The sequence below is a fragment of the Pteropus medius genome, unplaced genomic scaffold (assembly GCF_902729225.1).
Source record: "Pteropus medius unplaced genomic scaffold, Ma_sr-lr_union100, whole genome shotgun sequence".
NCBI lineage: Eukaryota > Metazoa > Chordata > Mammalia > Chiroptera > Pteropodidae > Pteropus > Pteropus medius.
Window position 1 is genome coordinate 6394707 of NW_024355206.1, and position 22172 is coordinate 6416878.

Sequence of the window (22172 nt, forward strand, 5' to 3'; positions counted from 1 at the left end):
TGTGACCCCGGGAGCCGGCTTTCGGGGGGTGGGGGGAGCGGCAGCGGCCGAAAGCCGAGGGGAGGGGCGCGGGCTCACCTGGTAGTTGTCCAGCTGCTCCTCGGTGAAGATGGTCTGCTTGTTCCCCATGGTGCGCGCGGCCGCCGGGCCCCGCGCGCATCCCGCGGCACCTCCCACGGTGGGGGCGGGGCCCGGGGCGGGGCCCGGGCGGTGGGCGGGGCGCGCGGAGGGCACCGCCCCCGGCTGCGGCGCGGCTGGGCTCCGCCAGGGGGCGCCCGGCCGCGGGCAGAAGGGGACGGCGGGAGGAGGACAGGGTTTGCTCGCCTAGGCTTTGAGTCCTTGGACGCAGACGGGAAACTTCAGATGATTTAAAGGACTTACTGTGCCCAGAGACTGTGACAAAGGCCGGGATCTTTTCTAAGGCTTTTAAGCAAATGTAATCGCCAAGAGGTCCAGCGCACATGTGTTATTTCCAACCCAAGGACAGCCAATTCTACAGGCGTGTCTCCATCTTACAGATGAAGTCACTGAGGCTGCGGTGGTACAGCAACTTGCCTGGGGTCCCACAGCTGGGAAGCGGCAGAACCCGGCTGGCCCCAGGCACTGGTCAGCCCCCACCATACCGGACCGAAGAGGAGGCCGGGACTTTATGTTTTAAAACAGGTAGGTGGTTTGTCGCCTTCACCACTCGGGAGGCTCCACCTCTAGTTTCTGGATTTACTAGGTCTGGGGTGGCCAAGAATGTGGGCATCTACAAGTTCACAGGTGGTGTGGACGCTGCTGCCCCGGCCCGGAGACTCAGGCCGGCTACCCATCCCTCGTTTATACAGGCCTTGTGGAACAGGGGCCTCAGCCGTGGGAAAGAAGTCAGGATATGTGAACAGAAATTAAGAGAATGTGGAATTTTAGAGCAGAAACGGGCTTTCGTAAGACTGTCCCCATCTGCACTTCCCCTTTCTCCCATATTAGAGTTGGGGAAACTGAAGCCTTTCCAAACCTCACAGTCACTGTCACAAAAGTTCTCCCTCTTCCCATCTTAGATCCTGCATGCTCATGCACGGCCAGCGTTCAGATGCTGTGCTGCCACACCCCCTCACGATCGCTCATCCCTGTGCGCTGGCGTTCCAGCCGCTCCGGGCAGAGAAGCCAGAATCTCTGCAGAGGATGTTTTCGGTCCCCGGAGTCCCCTCCTCCCAAAGGTGACAAATAGAAGCACCCACCTGACTAGAAAACTCCTGTAACAAATCCTTTCTGATGGCTATTGCCAGTGTCCTGAACTAGGCCCTCTCTCCCCAACTATTACCACGATGCTGTGAGGAAGGTCAAAAGGTACAGTTCCCACGCTACAGATTAGAAGCCCTGGGCTCAGGCAGAGTGACTTGCCTAGTGCCGCCCAGCTGGGAAGTGGCAAAGCAAGGCTCAGCCTCATCCTCTGATCCCAAATCACGTGCCTCCCCGGCTCCCAGATGTTGGATGTGGGCCCTGAGGACAGCGTGTGTGTTTGTTTGCAGGGAGGGTGGACGGAGGGGGTGCACGGAAGCGTCGATTCCCTGCACTGTGCCCATTTACTGAATATGGTTATTCCATGAACGTCTCTTAAGTCTGTTGATTTGGTGTCATTATCCCATTCACAGATGAAGAAATAACCTCAGAGAAGGTGATTCGCCCAAGGTTACGCAGCCAGTAATGAGTAGATTTATATCTGGGCCCTGTCTAGGGCAGGGGGACATGTAGTTACCGCTTCTATAGGCTTCTATAGGCATCGAGAACATACCACAACAAAAATCCTGTCCTCCTGGAATTTACCCCCGGGGAGAGGAGACAAACAGGAAATCGACAAGTGAAATATGCATGGTATGTCAGGAGGTGAGATAAATGCTACGGAAAAATAAAGCAGGGAAGGGAGATAGACCTTAGGGAGGAGGGGTTGCCATTTAAAATGGAGTGGTCAAGACAGTAGCCTTCAGGAAAATGAAAATCGAAACCGAAAGGAGACACCACTTCACCCCCTCTACGACGGCCGCAATAAAAAAGGCAGTCAATAACAAGCGCCTCGCATGTAGGATGCGCGCAGTCAGGGTCCTATCTAAACGGTGGGTCAATGAATGGAGGAGGAGCCGGGGCAGTCCGCGGGGGAGATCCGAACCTGCAGCTTCCGGGTCGTGGCTGCGTACGTCACCGGGAGACGAGCCCGGCGATTGGCCAGCAGAGGCGGCGCCTGTCCCAGTGGGCGGGCTCCGGGGCGGGGCTTCTTGGGGGCGTGGCCCGGCGCGGGCTGCGCGGCTGCGCACTCCGGCAGCGCTGTCGCCGCGGTGAGAGGGACGCGATGGCGGGACCCGCGTGGATGTCCAAGGTGAGCGCGGGGCGGACGGGCGGCGATCGCGTGGATCGGGCGGGCCGGACGGGGAGGCGGCCTTGTGGCGTGTGGGCAGCGCGAGCCCAGACGGCCGCGCCCGAGGGGGATGGCGTCAAGGTCGAGGGGGGCGCGGCCCTGCTCCCGGCGGCACCCCAGGCCCAAGCCCAGGCCCGGCACCGAGCCGCACGGTCCGAGGCCGGGCCCGCTCGGTGCTGATGGCCGGGACTCCCGCGTCCGCTCGCGGACCGCCGGCGCTGGGCGGACAGGGTCCCGTGGCGGACCTCAGACCGCTTCCTGCCAGGACCCGCATCCCAACTCCCCGGGCTGCCCTCGTGGCTGCGTCCCCTCCAAAGGACACGGGCGCTCTACACCGCGAGTTGCCCCCTGAACCCTCGGAGAGGGAGGCCAGCAGCTCCTTTACCTCGTTGGTGAGAATCTGCCATCTGGAGAGCTGCTGCCTTCTGACAGCTGCGATGCCTGGGCTGGAGAGGGCTCAGACCACCTCTGAGGCTCCTTGGTTCCTGGGTGGCGCGCCTCGCTTGAGAGGTCATTCTCAAGGTCACACAGGAAGTCGGTATCAGAACGGGAGAGGAAACCAGGCCGTCTGGGTGTTCCCAGTTCTTAGTCCCATTCTGCCTGCTCTGGGCCAAGGTCACAGCACAGATTATAGGTGCAGGGAAAAGAGGCCCCCACGCCTCCTGGTACCGGTGAAGAACCACGCCTAGAAATGTACCATAAGCAACTTAATTTTTTCCGTAGAATTTGATACCCTCCTCCTCCTTCGTTCGCATTTTAAACGAGATCCCCATGTACTGTTATTTAGTGATAAGGCTCTACCCTGAAGCGTAGGCGTCTCCAGTTTAAATCCTGGAGTGCTACCGACTGGTTCTGTGACCCTGAGCAATTTACTTAACATCTCTGAACCTTAATATGCCTAACTTGCTTCACAGAGTTGTCTGATGATTAAATATGAAAGCACCTAGCACCTGCAGAAGGAACACACACCTGAAGCTTTTTTAGTTATCGACACATTTATCCAAATGAGTCACCAAACAGATGGTGGCTCGTGGGCATCAGTAGCTATGTGACTTCCATGTCATTGTCTAACCCGAAGCCGGTCCCTTAATCACTGAGTTTACACTTAAGACCTAATCTGTGGCAGGTACACGAAGCCTTCAGAATAAGAGACTAAAGCGGCACTTTTGATAATCAACGTGCTAGTCGATCTGTCTTGCTTTTATTGTGGCCTTCAAGAAAAAAAATAAACCACACAGATATTGAGAAAGTATTGGGTTGTGGACTCAGAAGACAAGGTTCTCCTCTGACACGGACTCCCTGTGTGACCTTTGACAGTCATTTGACCTCTGTGGGGCCAGTTTTTCCCTTCGGGGATTGGAATAGAAGGTGCCTCAGAGACAGGTCATCTGAGGAAAATCCAATGTCTGAGCTAAAAAAGTATAGTTTCATTTTACCTTCGACATCTTTGACAGCTTTTAGTCGTGAAATCGACTTTAAAAGTATACTGTACTTAAGTTCTCCAAGCAAAGGTAAACTGAGTATTTAGGTTTTCAGATCTGAGGTAGCTTGCCACATTGAGCTAATACATGAGAAAATATTCCTGGGAAGTTCCCGCATATCTCCGCAAACGTGCAGCATCAGCAGCCGTCAGAAGTGGCTTCGTCTCTGCCTCTTGCTGCGTGTGGTTTAATTCTGTGCATGGCATTTCTCTGTTAATATTAATATAGGTCTCTCGGCTGCTAGGGGCGTTCCACAACCCAAAACAGGTGACCAGAGGTTTTGCTGGTGGTGTGAGTATAATTACCTTTTTTATTTTTTCCTTTTAGAAGTTTCTCAAGAAAGATGCTCTAACACATTTGTTAGATAGCCCCTGATCTCCATTTATTTAAAATTAGAGAAAATTGGCCATACTTATACTGTATATTAATACTGTCGGCTAACATGTATGAACCTATCAGGCCACGTTTAAAAGAATTATATTACAGCTGGCTATGTAAGCCTGTCGCATTAATATCTCGTTAAGGAGCCTTGTTAAAAATAGATCGAAATTTCCCTTGAGCCTGTGCCTTTTTTTCACAGTCTCGTCTTGGTAAGACAGTTTTCTTCAAACCCACTACGAGTTGAGAAAAATTGTTGAGAAGCTTCAAAACCTGCTTTGCATTTTTATTTTGTGAGCTTCCCTAAAAACAGTAGATTGGTCGCCCATTCGGAGTGCCTCAGACGTCCGCGAGGCCTGTAGGCTTGTGCTCTCCCTACGCAGTCTTAGAGACTGTCCGGTTAGTGGAGCATCTATTTCTCATCGACTCTGCTGCTTTTAGAATTCCCGGCATTGGAGTTCTGTGCTTTAAAAGCTGATAACCACATTTTTAGAGCATTCTAAGACTGTGGGTCAGTGACTTTCTACGCAGTTTTATTTTACGTCTTCCTACAGAACCTGATTTGTGTTTCATGATTCTTATACTCCCATATGACATCTTACTCCATGAGGGATTTGTAAGAGCATAGTACTTTTTTCCATTCATGTTCTATACCGTGGAATAAAGTCGATTTTTCTGGTGGCCTGATGACATTGATTGAGACTACTTGGGAGAACAAGAAGAAGCCAGAAGGTTCTGGGCTCTGCTCATACAAAGATGCAGAATATGGCTGCACTTACAGGCTCAAGGACGGCGAAGCGTTTTAAACACATTCTGAAAGCTAATGAGATCATCATTGCGCTCTGCTATTATTTAATTTTTAGGCTATCCATTAAAAAATTGTTTTATCCTGGCAGGGAAAGGGCTATATTTGAAAGAAAGAAAAGGAAAAACTAATTTTTAAAAAGATTTCTTCAATGTACAGAAAAATTCAGAAATAATTAGTCTACCTGTTCAGGGAGTATCACCAGAGGGCGAGACCAGGGAAACGAATCAGTGATTTAAGGAAGCGTAGTTGCAGGCAGCGGGGATAGACCATCGTCTAGACCAAACCTCCACGTGGAGGACTGTCCCCAAATCGTGATGTATCATTTCCAAATGGAGAGAGAGAGGGTCTGAATATCATCTCAAGTCACTTGAATCCTCTCATTATTCCTCTTTGCACATTTTTATTTCTGTGTTTGCAACGCTAGCTTCGTTTTGTTTGAAGCCTTTGAAATAAACGGCTGATGTTACATTATAAATACTCTGTCACTCTAAGTGTAACCCAGACTTTGCAGGTTTGATCACGTGCTGTTCTTACTGGTTACATGTTAACTTTGCTGAGCTAATTTCAGTTACATGTGTCATTAAGGAGACAGTTTTATGGAGGAACTCAGAAAGATGGAGACCCTTTCTTGATGGTGAAGTCCCATCTTCTCCGAGTGCCAAAATGGGCAATGTTTCGTGGGGAACGAAACTTGCCATGGAGGGGAAAGCACATGCCTTCGTGACGAACCCTCTGAATGTCAGCGAGAGTGCACTTTCAAGATTTTTGCTTCCTTTGGTTTTACGGACTTGAATTAATGGGACCCTTTGTAGCTTTTCTGGAAAAAAACAAACAAAAAAAAAACAACAAAAAAAACCATATATATATATATATATATATATATATAATCTCAATTGGGAAGTCCACTTCGTAGTTTAGTTTTATCTGAAGAGTATCACTTGAGTTCTTTTTACTACCTGAACTCAGGTGAAGAGTAGCATGGTGGTGGAGTATCTCGATTCTCACCTCCACTCCGATGAGCCCTTGGGAGGTCGGTCTGTTTTCTCAATGGCATTTGGGTTTTCCTGAGATCCCCCATAGACTGGATTTCCTTGTCAATGATATTCTTTTTCGAACCTTCAAAAATCAATGCTTACCGTCTTCTTTGATGATTTCTTACGTTCAGGTTCAGACGGTAACTTTAATTCCAGGAGATGGCATCGGCCCTGAAATTTCAGCTGCAGTTATGAAGATTTTTGATGCTGCCAAAGTACGTGGGCTTGACACACACCTTCAACGATAACTCGTAGGAACGTTTTCTCACCCGTCCGAGTCTGTGAACTGTTAGGGTGACCTGCGCACGTTTGCATGGGGTCGGAAAGGCCTGTGCTTAATCCTCACGGTTTTGAACAGTGGTGTCCCCTGCTGTCAACTGGCAATGGTGTCCGCCACCGCACTGCTGTCAGTCTCGAGGAAAGCAGTGCCACAGCATTCGTGGGTTTGGGGCCTCCCAGACCTGCCCAGTCACCTCTCTGCCTCACTCTGCCTTCTGCCGAAGAGGAGAATAGAAATGATCTTTCAAAATACCGTATAGGCGATGCTGAAAGATTTTTTTTTTTAAGTTTCTGATGTGGTATTATCATTGCGACGGCCTAGCCCTCGATGCATGTAGATATTTTTAAATCCTCTTGACTTGGGAATTTCGGAGACTTAGACTTTGTTTGATCTGATGCTTTATTATCGCTATTTATAGCTGCCAGGTGATATAACGCGTAAGATGAAATCGGGTTGTTATGGCGCTGACAGGTATAGGTCGAAGAACAAAACTTATTTATCTAAACTATACGTAGATTGTTTTTCCTACGTGAGTTTCTTATGGAAACTCCTGCAGAAGAAATGACAGGATCCGGTCGCTCCTGAGCCGTGAGCACCCTGGGGACGAGGACCACGTCAACCTGCCCTGTTCCTCGTGCACGTTCAGCGTGCCGGCTGCCACGTGGGTGGACAGAAAGGATGACACGGTGGTTTATTCACATTCACATTCTATACAACTCACCTGTTTAAAACGCACCGCTCAGTAGTTTTTGTACATTCACGGAGCTGTGCAGCTGTCACCATGGTCTAATTTTAGAGTGTTTTCATCACCCAGAAGAAACCTCATACTCATCGGCAGTCCCTCCCTGTTCCCCCTGCGGCTCTCGCCCCGCCCCACACCAGCCCCAGGGACCCCCACCCCCGACCTGCTCCCTGCCCCGTAGGTCTGCCCGCTCCGGGCGTTTCACATGAAGTCTCATGATGTGCGGTCCTCTATGGCCGGTTCCTTTTGCTCAGCGCGATGCCTTCATCCGTGAGTCGCTCTATGGAAGGTTTCTGGGAGCTCCGTTTCCCCTCCCGATGATGCTCTAATTATAGCCTTGTTAAGAGCTGTGATGAAAGGAGTGGGCAGGTGGAAGCTAGGAGTCTGAGCAGACAGGGACTGGGCACGCTAGACGACGACATCTGCTGGGCGTCGGTCACGTTCGGGCTTTGCAGCTCACTGTGCTCTGGTGTGGCATCTAGGCGCCCATCCAGTGGGAGGAGCGGAACGTCACCGCCATTCAAGGGCCCGGAGGGAAGTGGATGATCCCTGCAGAGGCCAAGGAGTCCATGGACAAGAACAAGATGGGCCTCAAAGGTACTCTGAAGTGGCCGTGACGGCACCGCGGGTCTCCACTGCCAGTGCTAGACTTTTGAAAGTTATGCATTTAAGCTGAATAAGGCCAGCCTTCTACGGAGCAGCTCACCCATAGTGAGATGCTTTGTTTTTCGTGTGGGGACGTATTTTCCCCAGTGAAAACATTCAGTATTACTGGCCAATGTCGAATGAAAGTCCATAGCTATCTTCATCTAGATTTATCTTTTGCATAATTTTTACATTTTATTTGAATCAGTACATACTTAAGGTCACGGTTCAGAATAGTGGCGTGTGACAGGTTTAGATTCGGCACCGGCTGTAAACCCAGACAGGCCAGCTCGGGTCTTCCTTGCCCTCTGCTGGCCGGGCAGCCAGCCTCGACGGGCTGGTTCACCGTGCGGAGAGCATCAGACTCAGAAACAGCACCTGTCTGTCCTTTCAGGTGACTCCTGCCCTGCGGCGCAGGTGTCCCTGGGTCGTGAGGCACACGCGTTAGGTCACACCGCCACCTCACGCCCAGGGAAAGGGCCCTGGCAAAGCTCTGATGGAGAAATGAGAGAGAATTTTCTAGTCAACACCGTGTGCTCGTGTTTACGGGCGGGGGGCCTCCTGCCATCTGTGTGATCTTCTTTATTACAGGCCCTTTAAAGACCCCAATAGCGGCTGGCCACCCATCCATGAATTTGTTGCTGCGTAAAACGTTCGACCTCTATGCAAATGTCCGGCCGTGTGTCTCGATCGAAGGCTATAAGACCCCTTACCACGACGTGGATATTGTCACCATCCGAGAGAACACGGAAGGGGAGTACAGTGGGATCGAGCACGTGGTATGTGCGTTCGGATCCGCTTTGTCCTTGGTCGGGCTGCTTCCTGTGCACTGGGCAGGCTTTTGGGTTCCCAGCTGGACACACCCCCAGAGGCGGTGCGCCTGGGCCTCTGTGAGGCGTGCGCGTCCGTCCCGGTCCCGGGTGTCCGGCCCGTGGTGCTCACGGGATGCGGGAGGAATGGGGCCTGGGCCTGGGGACACGCCCTCCGCTTGAATGTGGAAGCCGCGGTCACAGGCGCCTTCCATCGTGTGGCTCAGTTTTCCTCGTCTGTGTGGTGGGCGTCCAGCACCTGCCTCATAGGGCTGGGCCAGCAGGAACCCCACTGACTCGCGCGCGCCACCGGCGCCGCCGTCCGGGGCCCACCCGTGGGCACGGCCTTTGCAGGGGGTGGGACCGCCTGTCTTCCAGATCGTGGACGGGGTCGTGCAGAGCATCAAGCTCATCACCGAGGAGGCGAGCAGGCGCATCGCCGAGTTCGCCTTCGAGTATGCCCGGAACAACCACCGGAGCAACGTCACCGCCGTGCACAAAGCCAACATCATGTGAGTCCCTGCGGGGCGACGGCAGGCTTTCCTTCCGCGCTCCGGCCTGCCCCCCGATTCCCGGTGTCTGAAAAACACCGGGTCAGGTGCACCCGTCTTCGCGACGTCCCGCGTAACGGGCCTCGCCGCTCTGAGGGGCGCAGCTGGGGGTTCTGGTCCTGGGAGGCGGGACGGGCCCAGAAGGTCAGAGAAGGGAGCTGTGGGCCCCGGAGCCCCCGACTGGCCGGGCAGCCTTCTGAGTGGAATGGTGGGCGTGCTGGGGCGCTGCCACCACGGGGAACCTAGCGCTTTAGAGCCTCGTGGCCAGTCTGCTCAAGGCCATCCCCGAATGTCTAAAGAAACGGCTATCCTCGCCTAGGAAAAGCGCTGGACACGTAAAGTAGTAAAACCATTTATATAACTCAGTGAGTTAGCCTTTTAAAGCGACTTTGCCGTTTTCTTACTAATAGGTTATCTGGTAATTATTGCTGGATAACATGGCTGCCTAAAAAAACAATTTCGCTCTAATTGAAATCAGATACTCTGGCTTCTAGAACCGAAATTTCTTGAATTTACTTCTCCAATGCTTTTCTTTCTGCAAGTTTTTGCTTTCAACGATTTTTATTTGATTAAATACAGGCGGATGTCAGATGGGCTTTTTCTGCAAAAATGCAGGGAAGTGGCAGAAAACTGTAAAGACATTAAATTTAACGAGATGTACCTGGATACGGTGTGTTTGAACGTAAGTGTCGCCCCCGGCCGCCGGCTCCTTTCGGGCTGCGTGCCGTGTCCCTGCGCCTCTGACCGAACACGCGGACGCGTTTCTTGTAGATGGTCCAGGACCCGTCCCAGTTCGACGTGCTTGTTATGCCGAACTTGTATGGCGACATCCTGAGGTGAGGAATCTATACGTGTCTGAAAAGAAATTGTAGTTTAAAAATCTCCGTCAAGGATTATAAAATAGCATGTGCCGTAAGGTACGAGTTCTCGCCGTTGAGGTGGCTGCAGTAGTCACCTGTGGGTGGGCTATTCCCTCATTTCTGTGTCCTGTCAGCTCTGGGCTATTGATCCCCGGTCGTTAGCTCCTTCGGATTTTTCAGATGTCGTACCGGGTGGTTGGGTAATTGAGTTCCTATGGCTAGGAAGGTGGGTGTTCGTTTTTTAGACATTTTGGTAACCTTTGACATAATTTCAGACCAACAGAAAAGTAACATTTTTCCACACTCACCTTGTTAGTCCCTCTCTCCTTTTTTCTACGCCCACACACACACAGACGACATTGGCCACACGGTGATTTTCCGAGTTCACTGTCTCTTCTGCATTCGTTAGTTGGCGTTCTGTAAGGACAAGCATTTTCTTGTCTCGTGTGTATCTGTTGTTCATTTGTACCCATTAGGACTCACGGTTTCCCTTTTATGCAGTGGTTATGTCTGTCCCTATCATTCATATGATGCTCTGGTTGTCAGCCGGGGGGCGTCCCTGGGAGCCGTCATCAGCTTTCTGGCACAGTCCGATGCTCCAGGCTCATCTTGTATCTTCCAATGTCTCCAAGGAGCACTGGTTCCTTTTTCTGGACGATGGTGTTTTACAGCTAAAGTCTGCGAGCTGGGTGACATGTTCTTTTTCAACCCAACACCCCTGATGTGCTTTCTGCCCCCAGTGACCTGTAATGCCCGGGATGCATTGGAAGGCACCGGCATTATTCCAGCGGCAACATTAAAACATGCGCCAGCAAAATTCATGATCTTGATGAGGTCCTGCGCCCATGACTTGAGTAAGTCAAGGCGGCTAGGGAGGCAACGGGGGTGGTGGGGGGAGACAGGGGTGAGGTGGGGAGGGGCAAGCGGCGTAACTGTCTTAGAAACTGTGCTTTGACTCCCAGCTAAAGAAAATAATGCCTCCTCGTTCAGGTTTTTTAGATCGGTTTGCTATTGTTGTCCCCTTTTTTGGGTATCCTTATTATTTATCCTTTCTCAGTTAAAATATTTTACCAGGAGTTGACCAAAAGATGGTTAGTCCGTAGTTTGGCAGTTTTTAGAAATTCCTTCCGCCGCTTCTCCGCGGCTTTCCGTGTAGACGGGGGTGTGGCGAGCCGGGCTCCGGCCTCCGTGCCGACGGCTGTGCTTTCCCGAGGCAGGTTCACGGCACGGCCCCGGATATCGCGGGCACGGACATGGCCAACCCCACGGCCCTGCTGCTCAGCGCGGTGATGATGCTGCGCCACATGGGGCTGGTCAGCCACGCCGCGAAGATCGAGGCAGCCTGCTTCGCCACCATCAAGGATGGGAAGGTACCGCGGCCTCACAGGCTGGCCCCTGACCCGTGGCAAAACAAACACGATGCAAAGTGCACCTTTTTGATCCTTCCGACGCGTTCGGGTCAGTGCTGTTAAGCACTGTCACACTGCTGTGTGACCGCCACCACCGCCCATCTCCAGCCCTTTCCTCATTTTCCTGAACGGAAACCGTCTTCACTAAGCACTGACTCCCCATCTCCTGCCGTCCGTCCCCCAACACCACCACACACCCTTTGCTTCATTTATGACTTTGACTCCTCTAGGGACCTCGTGTAAGTGGGGTCATAGATTTCTCATCTTGTGGCTGGATTTCACGTGGCATAGTGTCTTCAAGGTTGGCTCCTTTTTAGAAAATTCTGTAGTTCGAAATGATTTCTTACAGCCAAAACAAAAAATCCGAGCTTGTTTTTGATAGCCTGGTAGCCACGCTGAAGGGCAAGTGATCGGGTTAGTTCTTTATTCCAACGCCGTTTGTGAAGTTACGGAGCCGGTGGACCGCGCCTGCGTCAGGCGTCACCCGCAGCCCTCTGGTAGTTGTGCGGCGTGCGGGGTGCGGGAGAGTGAGGGGCAGTGTGGCTATCTGGGGTCCAGGAGGGGGAGCTGCCAGAAACGGGGGGCCGCAGAGAGCCTCTCACTTGAAGAGGAAGTTTCAGAGCTGGTGACTTTGAACATCGCCCAACATTTAAAGTAGGGCAGAACGTCATAAGCTTTTAAACTTGAGGGACCCTAGGGGTTTATGAAACCTCCTGTCTGGTCTGCTCTCGTTAAACGTCCACACCGCAGACGTTCTCTTCAGGTCTGTTGCGGGGACAAAGGCCTTTCCCAGGCCTCCTGGGGCAGGCGGGCGCACCCCTCGAAAAGAGGGGCTCATGCAGGACAGCAGCCCAGTAACCGCCTAGTGGCCTCCTCACCAGGGGTTTTAAATTTGACTGTTGCTCTTTCCTTTCAGAGTTTAACGAAAGATTTGGGAGGCAGTGCGAAATGCTCCGACTTCACAGAAGAAATCTGTCGCCGAGTGAAAGACTTAGATTAAGGCTTCTGCAGTTGCTGTCCACACCAGTCACTCTGGACAGACCCACGTGGCCGTGTTAGGACACACACCCCGTTCCACGTGCGCTTGGCTTGTTTCCTGCCCGACTACACGCTAGATCTGGCCTTTCCGTAAAAATCTGTGCAAAGGATGCAGATGATGTCCCTTGGCCTCCTTTCAAAGGACTTTTTCCAAATGCTCGTTTTATTTGTTAAATGTCTATTTGGTTATTTGGTATACATTTTTTGTAAACTCTAAGCAGACTGTATTGTTTGCCATTGTGAACCATTTTACACTTCGGTTAAAAGTTTTTCCTTAGCTGTAAATACGATACAGAATTAATAAGAGAAAACTTCTAACTTTTTAAAGAGAAAGTTTTCCTTGGTTTACGAAAAATATAATAGACATAGAACGGTATTGATATAATAGCACCGATGACATTCTTATCAGTGGACGGGCACGAGAGAAGTTTCCTAGGAAAAGGCTCACACTCAAAACGGAGTACAGCTTCTTTCTTAGTGACATGGAAAATTAAGACAGATTTGTCCTTTATATGAATTACTGAACATGAATAAAGACTCCAGATCAAAGAAATCTGTAATGAGATGTAATTTTTGTTACTAAGATACAGGTAACATATTGGCCACAAAGACACAAATGCATTGTTTGACTGTTACCTTGAGATTTGCTGTTCCCTTGGGGGGCGCTTCCTTGTCACCCGATGCTGTCGAGCACCATGCGTGACACAGCCGGGGGGCCCCAGGACTGGCCCGGTCAACGTGGGAGCTGACCACCATGCGTGGTGACGCTCCTGCAGCATGCGTAATCACACTCCAGCTGACCCTGCTAACAGGCCTGACCCCAGGGCTGTCGATTTTGTCCCTTGGCACCAGGCCCGGCAGACTCCGCCCTGGGGAGGCTAGGCTCGGCACTGACCTTTGGCTACCTTGCCCCACCCCCGCCCAGAGCATGATTTTTCTACATCTTCAGACACTGAGTCTCTACCTCTATTATATTGAACACTCATCCTTTGGCCCGAAACCCAAGGCAACTCATGACCTCCCTTGCCCCTTGTGTAATGTCACAAACCCGTGGCTTTGCATAACGTGCCCGGGTCACGGAGATTTCTTAAGGACAAATATGCCTGTCTGGGTGCTGCTCTAGGCTCGTAACCAGACTTACAACCTTACGTGTACTGTGCTCTGTTCAAGCTGCTGCTTCCTCTGTTTTACGGGATTGTGCTAATTATTGTGGGGCTCGCTAATAAAGAATTCCAAAACTGACCGAGACACATGCTTTCTCTCCCTGGTTCCGTCAGATGCCTCGGGTCGGTGTGGCTCGGCTTGTACTGTGAATGGCAGCGTCAGGTGTCAGGGCAGGGGTGGCAAGGTGGCGGCACCTGCAGAGCCGGCCGCTTGCCTGGAGTGCTCCACCTGACCCTTTGGCGCCTTCGCTCACGCCAGGCGCCAGTGGTCACCCACATGCCTGTCGCGCACAGCCCTGTGGGTTAAACATCCAGCGCTCCCTGGACTGGTTCCACCTGCTTGACAAAAAAAAAAATCAGGTCCTTGCCGACAATTCTGTTAAGGAGTTTAATATCCAAATGACACGTGAAATGTAAGCAGCGGGTCTATGAAGCATCGCGTCAGCTGGCGTGCGTGTGGAGGAAAGCCCAGAAAAGGAGTGGCAGGTCAGCGGATCCCAACCGGGCCCCAGAAGGGGCGAGTGAGTTACAACCGTTGGCTTTCCCGCAGCACACATGGCAACACGAGCCGACTTCCCCTCCTCCCCACACCGCCTACCCGGTGAGCCGGCAGCCATAAAATCTACCTGGAACGAAGGCCAAAATCTGTCAGCTGTTTAGGTCTGGAAGGAGAACTGGTCTCCTGTCACCTGAACAAAAAGCAACACTTAAAACTAGACACACGCAGCTTCGGAATCGTCGGCTGTCGTGGGCACGAGACCTAGCGAGTGCAGACTCCGGTGCCGCAACCAGCCAGGGGGCCTAGGAGACCCGCCGGGAGTCCGCATGCCCTGACCCAAGAGGACGCGGGCTCGGGAACACGCCCCCGCCGCCTTCACGAGGCGCCGGGGGACCCGGTCACTTGCTGTGCTCTTGGTAGAAGGAGTCGTTGATGGCTTTGTACTTCTCCAAGACCGTGAACCGTTTCAGTTTCATCGTGGGACCTAAAGGAGAGATTAGAAGAACTGAGTGAGGCCTGGGCTCCGAGACGCCCGAGAAGGTACGAGGTAAAGACCTCGCCGCTGGCGTGGAGCAGCCAGCCTGAGACGGCCCTCGGCCGTCCGTGCTCCCGCCGGTCACCTCCCCCATGGCACAGTGGCCTTGGTCTGGGTGGCAGTCTGTCACTTCCGAGAACAGTCACGAGAGGCTGCAGCTCCTCTCGCATACACAGTGAAGTGCGAGCCGCGTCCACCTCACCCTCTACCCGCGCCCGCTTCTGATCCTCAGCGCATTTGTCGATCTGTCCTTTGAAGGAGCAGAGGATTCGAGCCACCCAGACAGCGAAAGACGAGTTGGTCCAGGCTGCTCAGACCATCATCCCCGGGGCTGCGGCTGCTGCGTTGTGGGGACACAGAGAGCCCTGTGCAGGGGTCCACTGGTTTGGCCGACAGCCCTCCCGCTCCAGCTGACATTTGCTGTACCCACGGGAGAGGCCCCGCGGGCCACCCAGCTAAGCGGCTGGGTTTCTGGCCCACAGAAACTGACACCAAGTGCTTACTGCCGGGTCACCTGCTACGATAACGAATACGCAAATCCGTCTGCATCTCCGTTGAGAGTTCACACGATGCTGGGCACCCTGCTTTGACCGCCCCGAGGACGGGGGGGTGCCCTGGCTGGGGTCGGCTCTGCCATGGTCTCCGTGAGAGGGTGTCCCCGAACCACCTTTCTTGGCCTTGGTCCCCCCTCGAAAGCAACGGTGAAAGGGCTCCGATTTGAGGTTGCGGGCAGCTGAAAGCCCATTTCGTGGGAGCTGACTCTCAGCCGTGGAACTGGGGACCTGGGCATCGTTTCTGTGAACGGCTTAGCGAGGACATGACCGTCCGGCTGACCGGCACTCCACGTTACAGCAGATGGCCGGACTCACTCGGCACTCTGGGCAGTGTGTCAGCGTGCGGCCTCGATGGGCTCAAGGGAACCTCGTGAGGACACCGTTTCCGCACCCCGCCCGCCCCCCAGCCGTGGACACCCAGGCACTCTGTCTACCTGGCTGATGCTGCACCAGAGGCCTTGGCTGGTTCTGCGGACCGCGGACCGCGGACCACTGCCCATAGGGGGCTTCACTCCCTTACCTGTCATGGGAGCTGACTTTACAGATTATGGTGGTCTCACTCCCTAGAACCAGGTGACTCCAGCCCAAACATTAACGTGACTTTGGTGCCTTCCTGGTGGTCCCACAGTGATTCCGGGGGACAGTGGTTCCACAGTCAAAGCAAAGTCAAATGTTGTATGTTCAAATTAACGAGTTCCAGCACATGTCCCATAATGTGGCAGGCCCTCACAACCGAGCCCACGCACTGAGCAGTGAATGTTCCCCACGGGGAGGACGTGGGTGTTCATCACCCCAAGTACCCTTGGGGACCTTCCTGCAGGCACCTCGCAGGCTCTGCCACGGCCTCCGCCTTCCCACACATCACCTGGCAGAGTCGAAGCTGAAGCCCACCTACCCAGCTCTCCACCCGAGACGGAGAAGTCCCTCTCGAGAACAGCCCACTTCTGGATGTGGTAGGGCTGGGCCATCGCATTCCTGTTGACCCTCTGGATGCCCTCTTCGATGGCCCGGTACACAGCCTCATCCTTCGTCCCCACGATCTCGGACACCGTGGTGGCTGTGCTGCCCACCCGCTGGCAGAACTCCACGGCCTGCTCGGCCAGGTGGTCAGTCGGGTCCGACGTGTCCGGGTCCAGAACGCACTGAAAAGCAGACCGGGTCAGGGCCGAGCTGGTCACGCTGCTGGTGTCGTGGTGGGGTGTCACCGTGAGCTCCAGATCTAGCGGGACAAGGCTGTGGCCCCATCGTGCTGTAGGCGGGGTGCTCGCAGGTGGGACAGAGACCGTGCCCCCGGCGGCCTCCGCCCCGGAGGCCAAGCACCCGCTGAGCTAAGAAAAGCAGCAGCACTTCGTGACTCGGCTACGCCGGGACCCGTGCCGTCGACCGCACCCACGGGCGCGGGAGGGCCTACCCGGGCGCCAGGGGCACCTCGGCCATGCCAGATATGTCCTGGCTGTGCGTGGCTTCCGCTTGGGCCAGGCCCCAGACACACCTTCAGGGTGACCAGCGTGGACAGGAACTTCCTCTGGTCCCCAATCAGCATGGCGCAGCTGACGATGGGCAGCTCCTTCCTCACGGCGTCCTCAATGGGTTTCGGGGCCACGTTCTCCCCGCCGGATGTGATGATGAGTTCTGGGAGGCAAGGCCAGGCCCCGCTGAGCCTGGAGCGGGCCTCGGCCGGCACCCCTGGCACGAGCCGCAGCAGCACTGTGGGACACTCAGGGAGGCCCAGAGGAGCAGCATCCCCGGAAGCCCTCACTCCTGCTGGGGGTGGCACTCCCAGTGGACAAACACTCACCCGGGGCTCCCCCACCCCGCTCATCCCCCAAGACTCGCCCGCTCACACGTCCCGGCCGCCAGGCCTCAGCGGACCTCCTACCTCACCCCTCAGGTCCCCATGTCGCCCCTCCCAGCCTCTGCTGAGTGACCACCACCCGTCGCCTACAGAGCACTGACCACATGTGGGCACCGTGCCAAGTGCTGTGCGCGTGGTAAGTCATTCAACCCTCACCGCAGGCCTGTGACACGGCATCCTTCTTGTTTTACAGATAAGGGGCCCAAGGCACAGAGAGGTCAAGGGGCTTGTCCAGGGTCACGGGGCAGAGCTAAGGGTCGTGCGGTCCCGCAGTCCGTGCGCCTCCCCACCTTGCTGGAGGCCTGTCAGCTTGCTCACTCCTTCCCGCCGGGACACCCTCCCCTTCGCCCTGTCAACAGATGGCCTATTCTTCAGGACCGGCTCGGCCACTTCCTTCACGAAGCGTGTCCAGCTCTGCCGGGCCACACCCGCTCTGCCTCCTCCGAGCCATGCCCATGCTCACAGTGCCCGTCCCCCGGTCTACTCTTCCATTCAAATTTGCACTGGGTGTGTCTGGGCCCTCGACGCTCTTTGAATGACGGCCATTGGATAAACACTCCGTGAGTGATTTCAGCTGGATTGTGCTCCGGTCCCCAGTTCTGCCTAACTCCATGGAAGTGAGTGGGTCCCGTTCCGTGCACAGGTCCTGTGTTGACATGAGGTACAGAACAGGACGAGACAGTCCGTGGCTGCAAGGAGCCCACATTATAGGGGGCAGTGTGACAGGGAGGCATCTGGCCGGTGGCCGTCACGTCCGCTTGGGCAAGGCCAGCAAAGCCCCCTTCCTACAGACGAGCCCCCGGCTTCTTTCTCTGGGAAAGCCAAATTCTTCAGGAGGAATTTCTCTGAGGTCTCGTGTTTTATTTTGAATCCTGTATCCAATCTGTGTTCTACTCTACATCATATCTGTGTTTGCATATAAAAACGTACTATTTATGTCTCCGATATTTGGGGGAGACTGCCTCGTGTCTCTAGGGAGTCCAAATCCCAGCTCCCCCATTTACCGCTGGGTGACTCTGGACAAGCTGCTTAACCTCTCTGGACATCGTCATCGTAAGTCAGGGTGACAGCAGTATCTACCCCACAGGAGACGAGACCAAAGCGACGTCTCTCGAGGTGGTGGCACCCAGGGGCCCACTGCTCATGGCGCGTGTAAACGGTGGCGGCGGTGTCCCGTGCGCCCGCTGCAACGCGCACCTTTGAGACGCCCGGTGACGTAGAGAAAGCCGTCGGCGTCCAGGCGGCCGATGTCACCGGTGTGCAGCCAGCCGTCAGCGTCGATGGCCTCGCGCGTCTCGTCCTCCTTGTTCAGGTAACCCATGAAGATGTCACGGCCCCACAGGCAGATCTCGCCGGTGCCATCTGCGTCCTGGTTCGTCAGCCTCACCTGGCAGCCGGGCACTAACTTGCCAGAGCTGGGGGGAGGGGGCCCGAGGAATGGTTGGAGGGAGCTGGTTCCTCCAAGCCCCCGCGCAGCGCCCACCAGGAGACCTGGGGTCTCTAACCTCTCTGTCCTCACCGATGGGCAGGTGTTCCCTCCCAGGAATCTGGTATTTTAACAGGGACCTAGTGCTCAGTTCAGGGCCCATGAAAGGTTCTAGGGTGAATGAACGAATGAATGAATGAAATCCTAATGAATGAAAACTCGAAGCACTGGGATAGGCGGGCAGAGACAGGAGGTACTGATTCTGCGACTCGCCCCCTCGACTGACCGGCCTCCCTGCCCCCCGCAGGGCTGGCTCTGGCCCCCAACTCCCACCCCAAGTGGAGTCTGAGCCATCGGCAATGCTGGGACGCCCTCTAACACACCTCCATCCTGGATGGGGACAAAGGGAGACTCTCCAACAGAACTCTGTCCAGGGGTCCCGGGGCCGTTATGCTGCCTTCAACCACAGACTCGGGTGACACCGGCAGAGACCGCCTCCGTGAGACTGAGGCCTGGCCGGGGAACTAGGCCCAAGACGGAACTGCTGGCATTCGGGGACCCATTCAGCAGGTGGGCACCAAGGGGCACGGGCAAGGGTGGGGCCATACCTGTACAGCCAGCCGGTAGTTGTTGGGGCTGGATACGAAGTGGGAGCCCGAGGCCTCGCTGAGGCCGTAGCCTGAGTACAAGCGGACGTTGAGGCCCAGGAAGAAGCGCTCAGCCTCCACAGTCATGGGGCAGTTCCATAGAAGCACAACCGGCACCTGGCAAAGCCCGGCGCCTGGCGGACCTTGGCCAGCACCAGGTAATCCACCAGCCTGGCTTTGACGGGCTTCCGGTCTCTGGCGGGAGAGGAAGAACGGGCTACAGAAGGACAAGGACACGCGCGTACCACACTCGCGCGAAAGGGTTGGGCGCGCACTGGCCTGGCCAGTTATCTGTTCCGACTGGTTGGTGCCAATGCTGGACTCATTTCTAAAGCTTTTGAAAACTGGTGCCGGCTATGAACGTGCATGTGCACACGGTGCGCGTGCGTGTAGTTGTGTGCAAACACGTCCCGAGCCAGGAAGTGAGACCAGCAGATTCGGCTATATACAGACACACAGGCGACAACACAGATGCACGCGAGTTTGCACACACAGTAATACGCACGTGCAGAAACTTGAAACACATGTGCATGCACACGCATGGACACACGTGAGCCCGTGTGGAGCCCGTGACTGGGTCAGCCATATCCGTTCACTTTTCAGGTCCGTGCCAGAGAGGTGTGGGTGCAGACACGTGTACACGTCTCAGGAGGCACGATGCGGTTTCAGACACGAGTTGTGGAAAATAATTCCAAATCGGAACAGGCCAGATTGATGTCACTCCCACGGCACTGTGTGGGAGTTTAAAAGGCAACCAAGGCCGCCAGAGATGCACGTGGCCACTCGGGAAAGGCTGGGAAAGCCACATCTCCGGGGCCCCTTCTCAGCCACCCAACACTGAGGTCAGGGGCCGCTACGTGGTGATGAATGCCCCTTGGAGGGAGCAAGTCAGTCCTTAGTTAGAGCCCAAGGACGGTGACTCCTGTGGGGGCTGGGAAGAGGACCGGGTCTCAAGCGCAGCCATCGTTGGGGCCTCTGCACAGGGTCCTCAGAGCTGACAGGCCGGTCGGGCTGGGACAAGCTGGCCTAGTGGATCCCCGGTTATGTACTAGGGTTGGGACCCAGCCCTGCTGCTTCCCCAGGCCTCCCGCCCTCCGCACCTGCCCAGGCAGGTGAGGTTCTGCTCCAGCATCACCGACATGGCCCACAGCAGCATCCTGCGCCGGATGAAGCCTGACCTGGCCATCACCTCCTGGATGCGCTCCATGATCTTCTCCCACATCCGAGGCACCGCGAGGTATATCGTAGGCTCCACCTCCCGCAGCGTGTCCACAATGCTCCCCTGCTTACCGCCAGAGAGACACAGGCCTGCTGGTCCAGGGCCAGCCAGGGGCTGGCGGCCCTGTCACCAGTCAGCGCGCACACGACGCGGCATCCTGCACACAGGTGCGCGGACGGAAGCACACGCACCTCGGCACACACTGTCGGCTGCGACCCAACAGCCATCTGCTCTCTGCTTCTCTGCCCACAGAACCCTGACGCCATTCAGATGCTTCAGAAGCACCTCAGTCCCCAGTCCCGGGTGGTGACCCCTCCTCGGTCTAACTTAACCGTGATATCCTGTCCCCCTGAGCAGTGACTGGCTTAGGAGTGAACACGTGACCCCACTTGGGCCACTGAGAGGCCACGTGGTGGAAAGTGGGCTGTGGGGGAGCATCTGGAAAGTTCTAGTTAGAATAAGAGCCCAAAGAACAGGCGTAGTTGATGAGAGGGGTCGGAGGTCGGGGTGGTGGCCAGCTGTGGCGTTACTTCGAGGATGCCCATCCTCGATGGCAGTGGCCCCGGGACACTATGCTGCCTTGACTTTCCTCTAGGCATCGTCGTCAGCTTCCCTTCCTGTCCAGCCACTAAGGCTGTGCCGGCCGCAGCAGGAAGGGTTCTGACACCGGCACCCCCCAGGAGCGCCTGCAGGGCCCCGAGCACACGCGTGCACGCGCAGCGGCCCGGCTCCCAGACGCGGCACCCGCACGGGCAGAGCGCAGACTGACCTTCAGGGCGTTGGGTTCAGCAAAGCAGATCTTCATCCCCCAGTACATGCCTGTCCACAGGTCGTACCTCTGGGCGGTGATGTGGCTGAGGGGCAGGTAGCTGACCGTCACTTCCCGTGTGGCTTGTGAATGAAAGGCGCTGCTGCTCTGGATGCCGTACCGTGCCGTCCACGTGATCTGGGGAGGGGAGAGCCAGGGGGAGGAGCACCCCTCACTGTTCAGGCCAGCTCACGTCTGTGGCTGCCCAGGGGCTTGGCTATGTCTTTGGGGGACCCCCAGGGTGTTCGCTTTCCTAGGAAGCTCCGCGGGAAGCTCCCAAGGACAGTCCTCTGCTACCCGTGCTGGGCTATCTGGACCACAGACCGAGGGGATGTCCAACCCGTGCCAGCTCCCTCGGCGGAAGGGCGGAGGAGCGTCCCCAGGGGCTGCCGGCCCCGGCCCACCCACAGTCCACTGCACCCACACCTGGGCACCGGCCCTACATTGTCCTGGCTCAGCATCACGCCCTTCGGCGGTCCGGTGGTCCCAGACGTGTAGATCAGCACACAGCACTGGTTGGGCCGCTGCATGTCGATGACGGTGTCCAGGTCTTCCTCAGGCACCTGGGCCCCCAGGTCCAGGACTTCTTCCATCTGGGGCCAGCGGAAGAGAGCGAGCCGTGCAGGTCAGCCGGGCGGGCCAGGAAGGCCTGGCAGACGCCCCGGGCCCCGTGTCCATACCGTGTACACGTTGGCCATCTTCTCTGGAGGAGATTCTCGATAAATCACCACTGCCTTCAGGTGGGGCAGGGTTTTCCATATCTGTGTCAACAGGAAAAGAAGTTCCAATTCCAAAAAAAAAAAAAAACGGTCACCTGAGAAGAGTCCCATCTCTAGGTGTCGCTCTGCCAACAGGCACTTTGTGGCAAGGTTGCTGGCACCCCGGTGCTGACTTTTGACCCAGCAGGACATTAGCCTTCATGCACAGCTTTCCCATGAGGACTTTGGAGCAGTAAAGAGGGACAAGTGGGGGTCAGGGAATGGCTCTCTGTTAGAGGACGATGAGGCGACTGGGGTCCGGCCCAACACTGACTCAGCCT

At 55.4% G+C, this 22172-nt stretch overlaps 2 protein-coding genes across 6 annotated transcripts in view; one reads left to right on the top strand and one right to left on the bottom strand.

The window, feature by feature from the left end:
- The window catches only part of CIB2 (calcium and integrin binding family member 2), a 13444-nt gene extending 10546 nt beyond the window's left edge, over positions 1 to 2898 (bottom strand). For 2 of the 5 annotated variants that reach the window (XM_039858416.1, XM_039858417.1), the window contains exon 1: positions 2778 to 2898. Coding sequence is in view for 1 of the 5 variants with exons in the window: in XM_039858412.1 (XP_039714346.1) it covers positions 79 to 129 (51 nt within the window). In the remaining 4 variants the exon portion in view is untranslated. Of the gene's footprint in view, positions 1 to 78; positions 203 to 2777 lie in introns of those variants that run through there. The other 3 variants (XM_039858412.1, XM_039858415.1, XM_039858419.1) reach the window with 3 other exon arrangements.
- IDH3A (isocitrate dehydrogenase (NAD(+)) 3 catalytic subunit alpha) lies at positions 2204 to 12980 on the top strand. Its single transcript, XM_039858329.1, has 11 exons — positions 2204 to 2353; positions 4102 to 4164; positions 6225 to 6308; positions 7598 to 7712; positions 8352 to 8539; positions 8948 to 9081; positions 9700 to 9802; positions 9892 to 9956; positions 10570 to 10669; positions 11099 to 11350; positions 12306 to 12980. The coding sequence occupies exons 1-11, from the start codon at positions 2327 to 2329 to the stop codon at positions 12387 to 12389; spliced, it is 1215 nt and encodes a 404-aa protein (XP_039714263.1). The 5' UTR covers positions 2204 to 2326; the 3' UTR covers positions 12390 to 12980.
- Positions 12981 to 22172: the final 9192 nt, after the last annotated feature.

Excerpts from the sequence above, each read along its gene's own strand:
- IDH3A (XM_039858329.1), top strand. The coding sequence starts at position 2,327 with ATGGCGGGACCCGCGTGGATGTCCAAG. Across the intron at positions 7,713-8,351 it reads GAACAAGATGGGCCTCAAAG|GCCCTTTAAAGACCCCAATA; the intron begins GTACTCTGAAGT and ends TCTTTATTACAG. Across the intron at positions 11,351-12,305 it reads CCACCATCAAGGATGGGAAG|AGTTTAACGAAAGATTTGGG; the intron begins GTACCGCGGCCT and ends CTTTCCTTTCAG.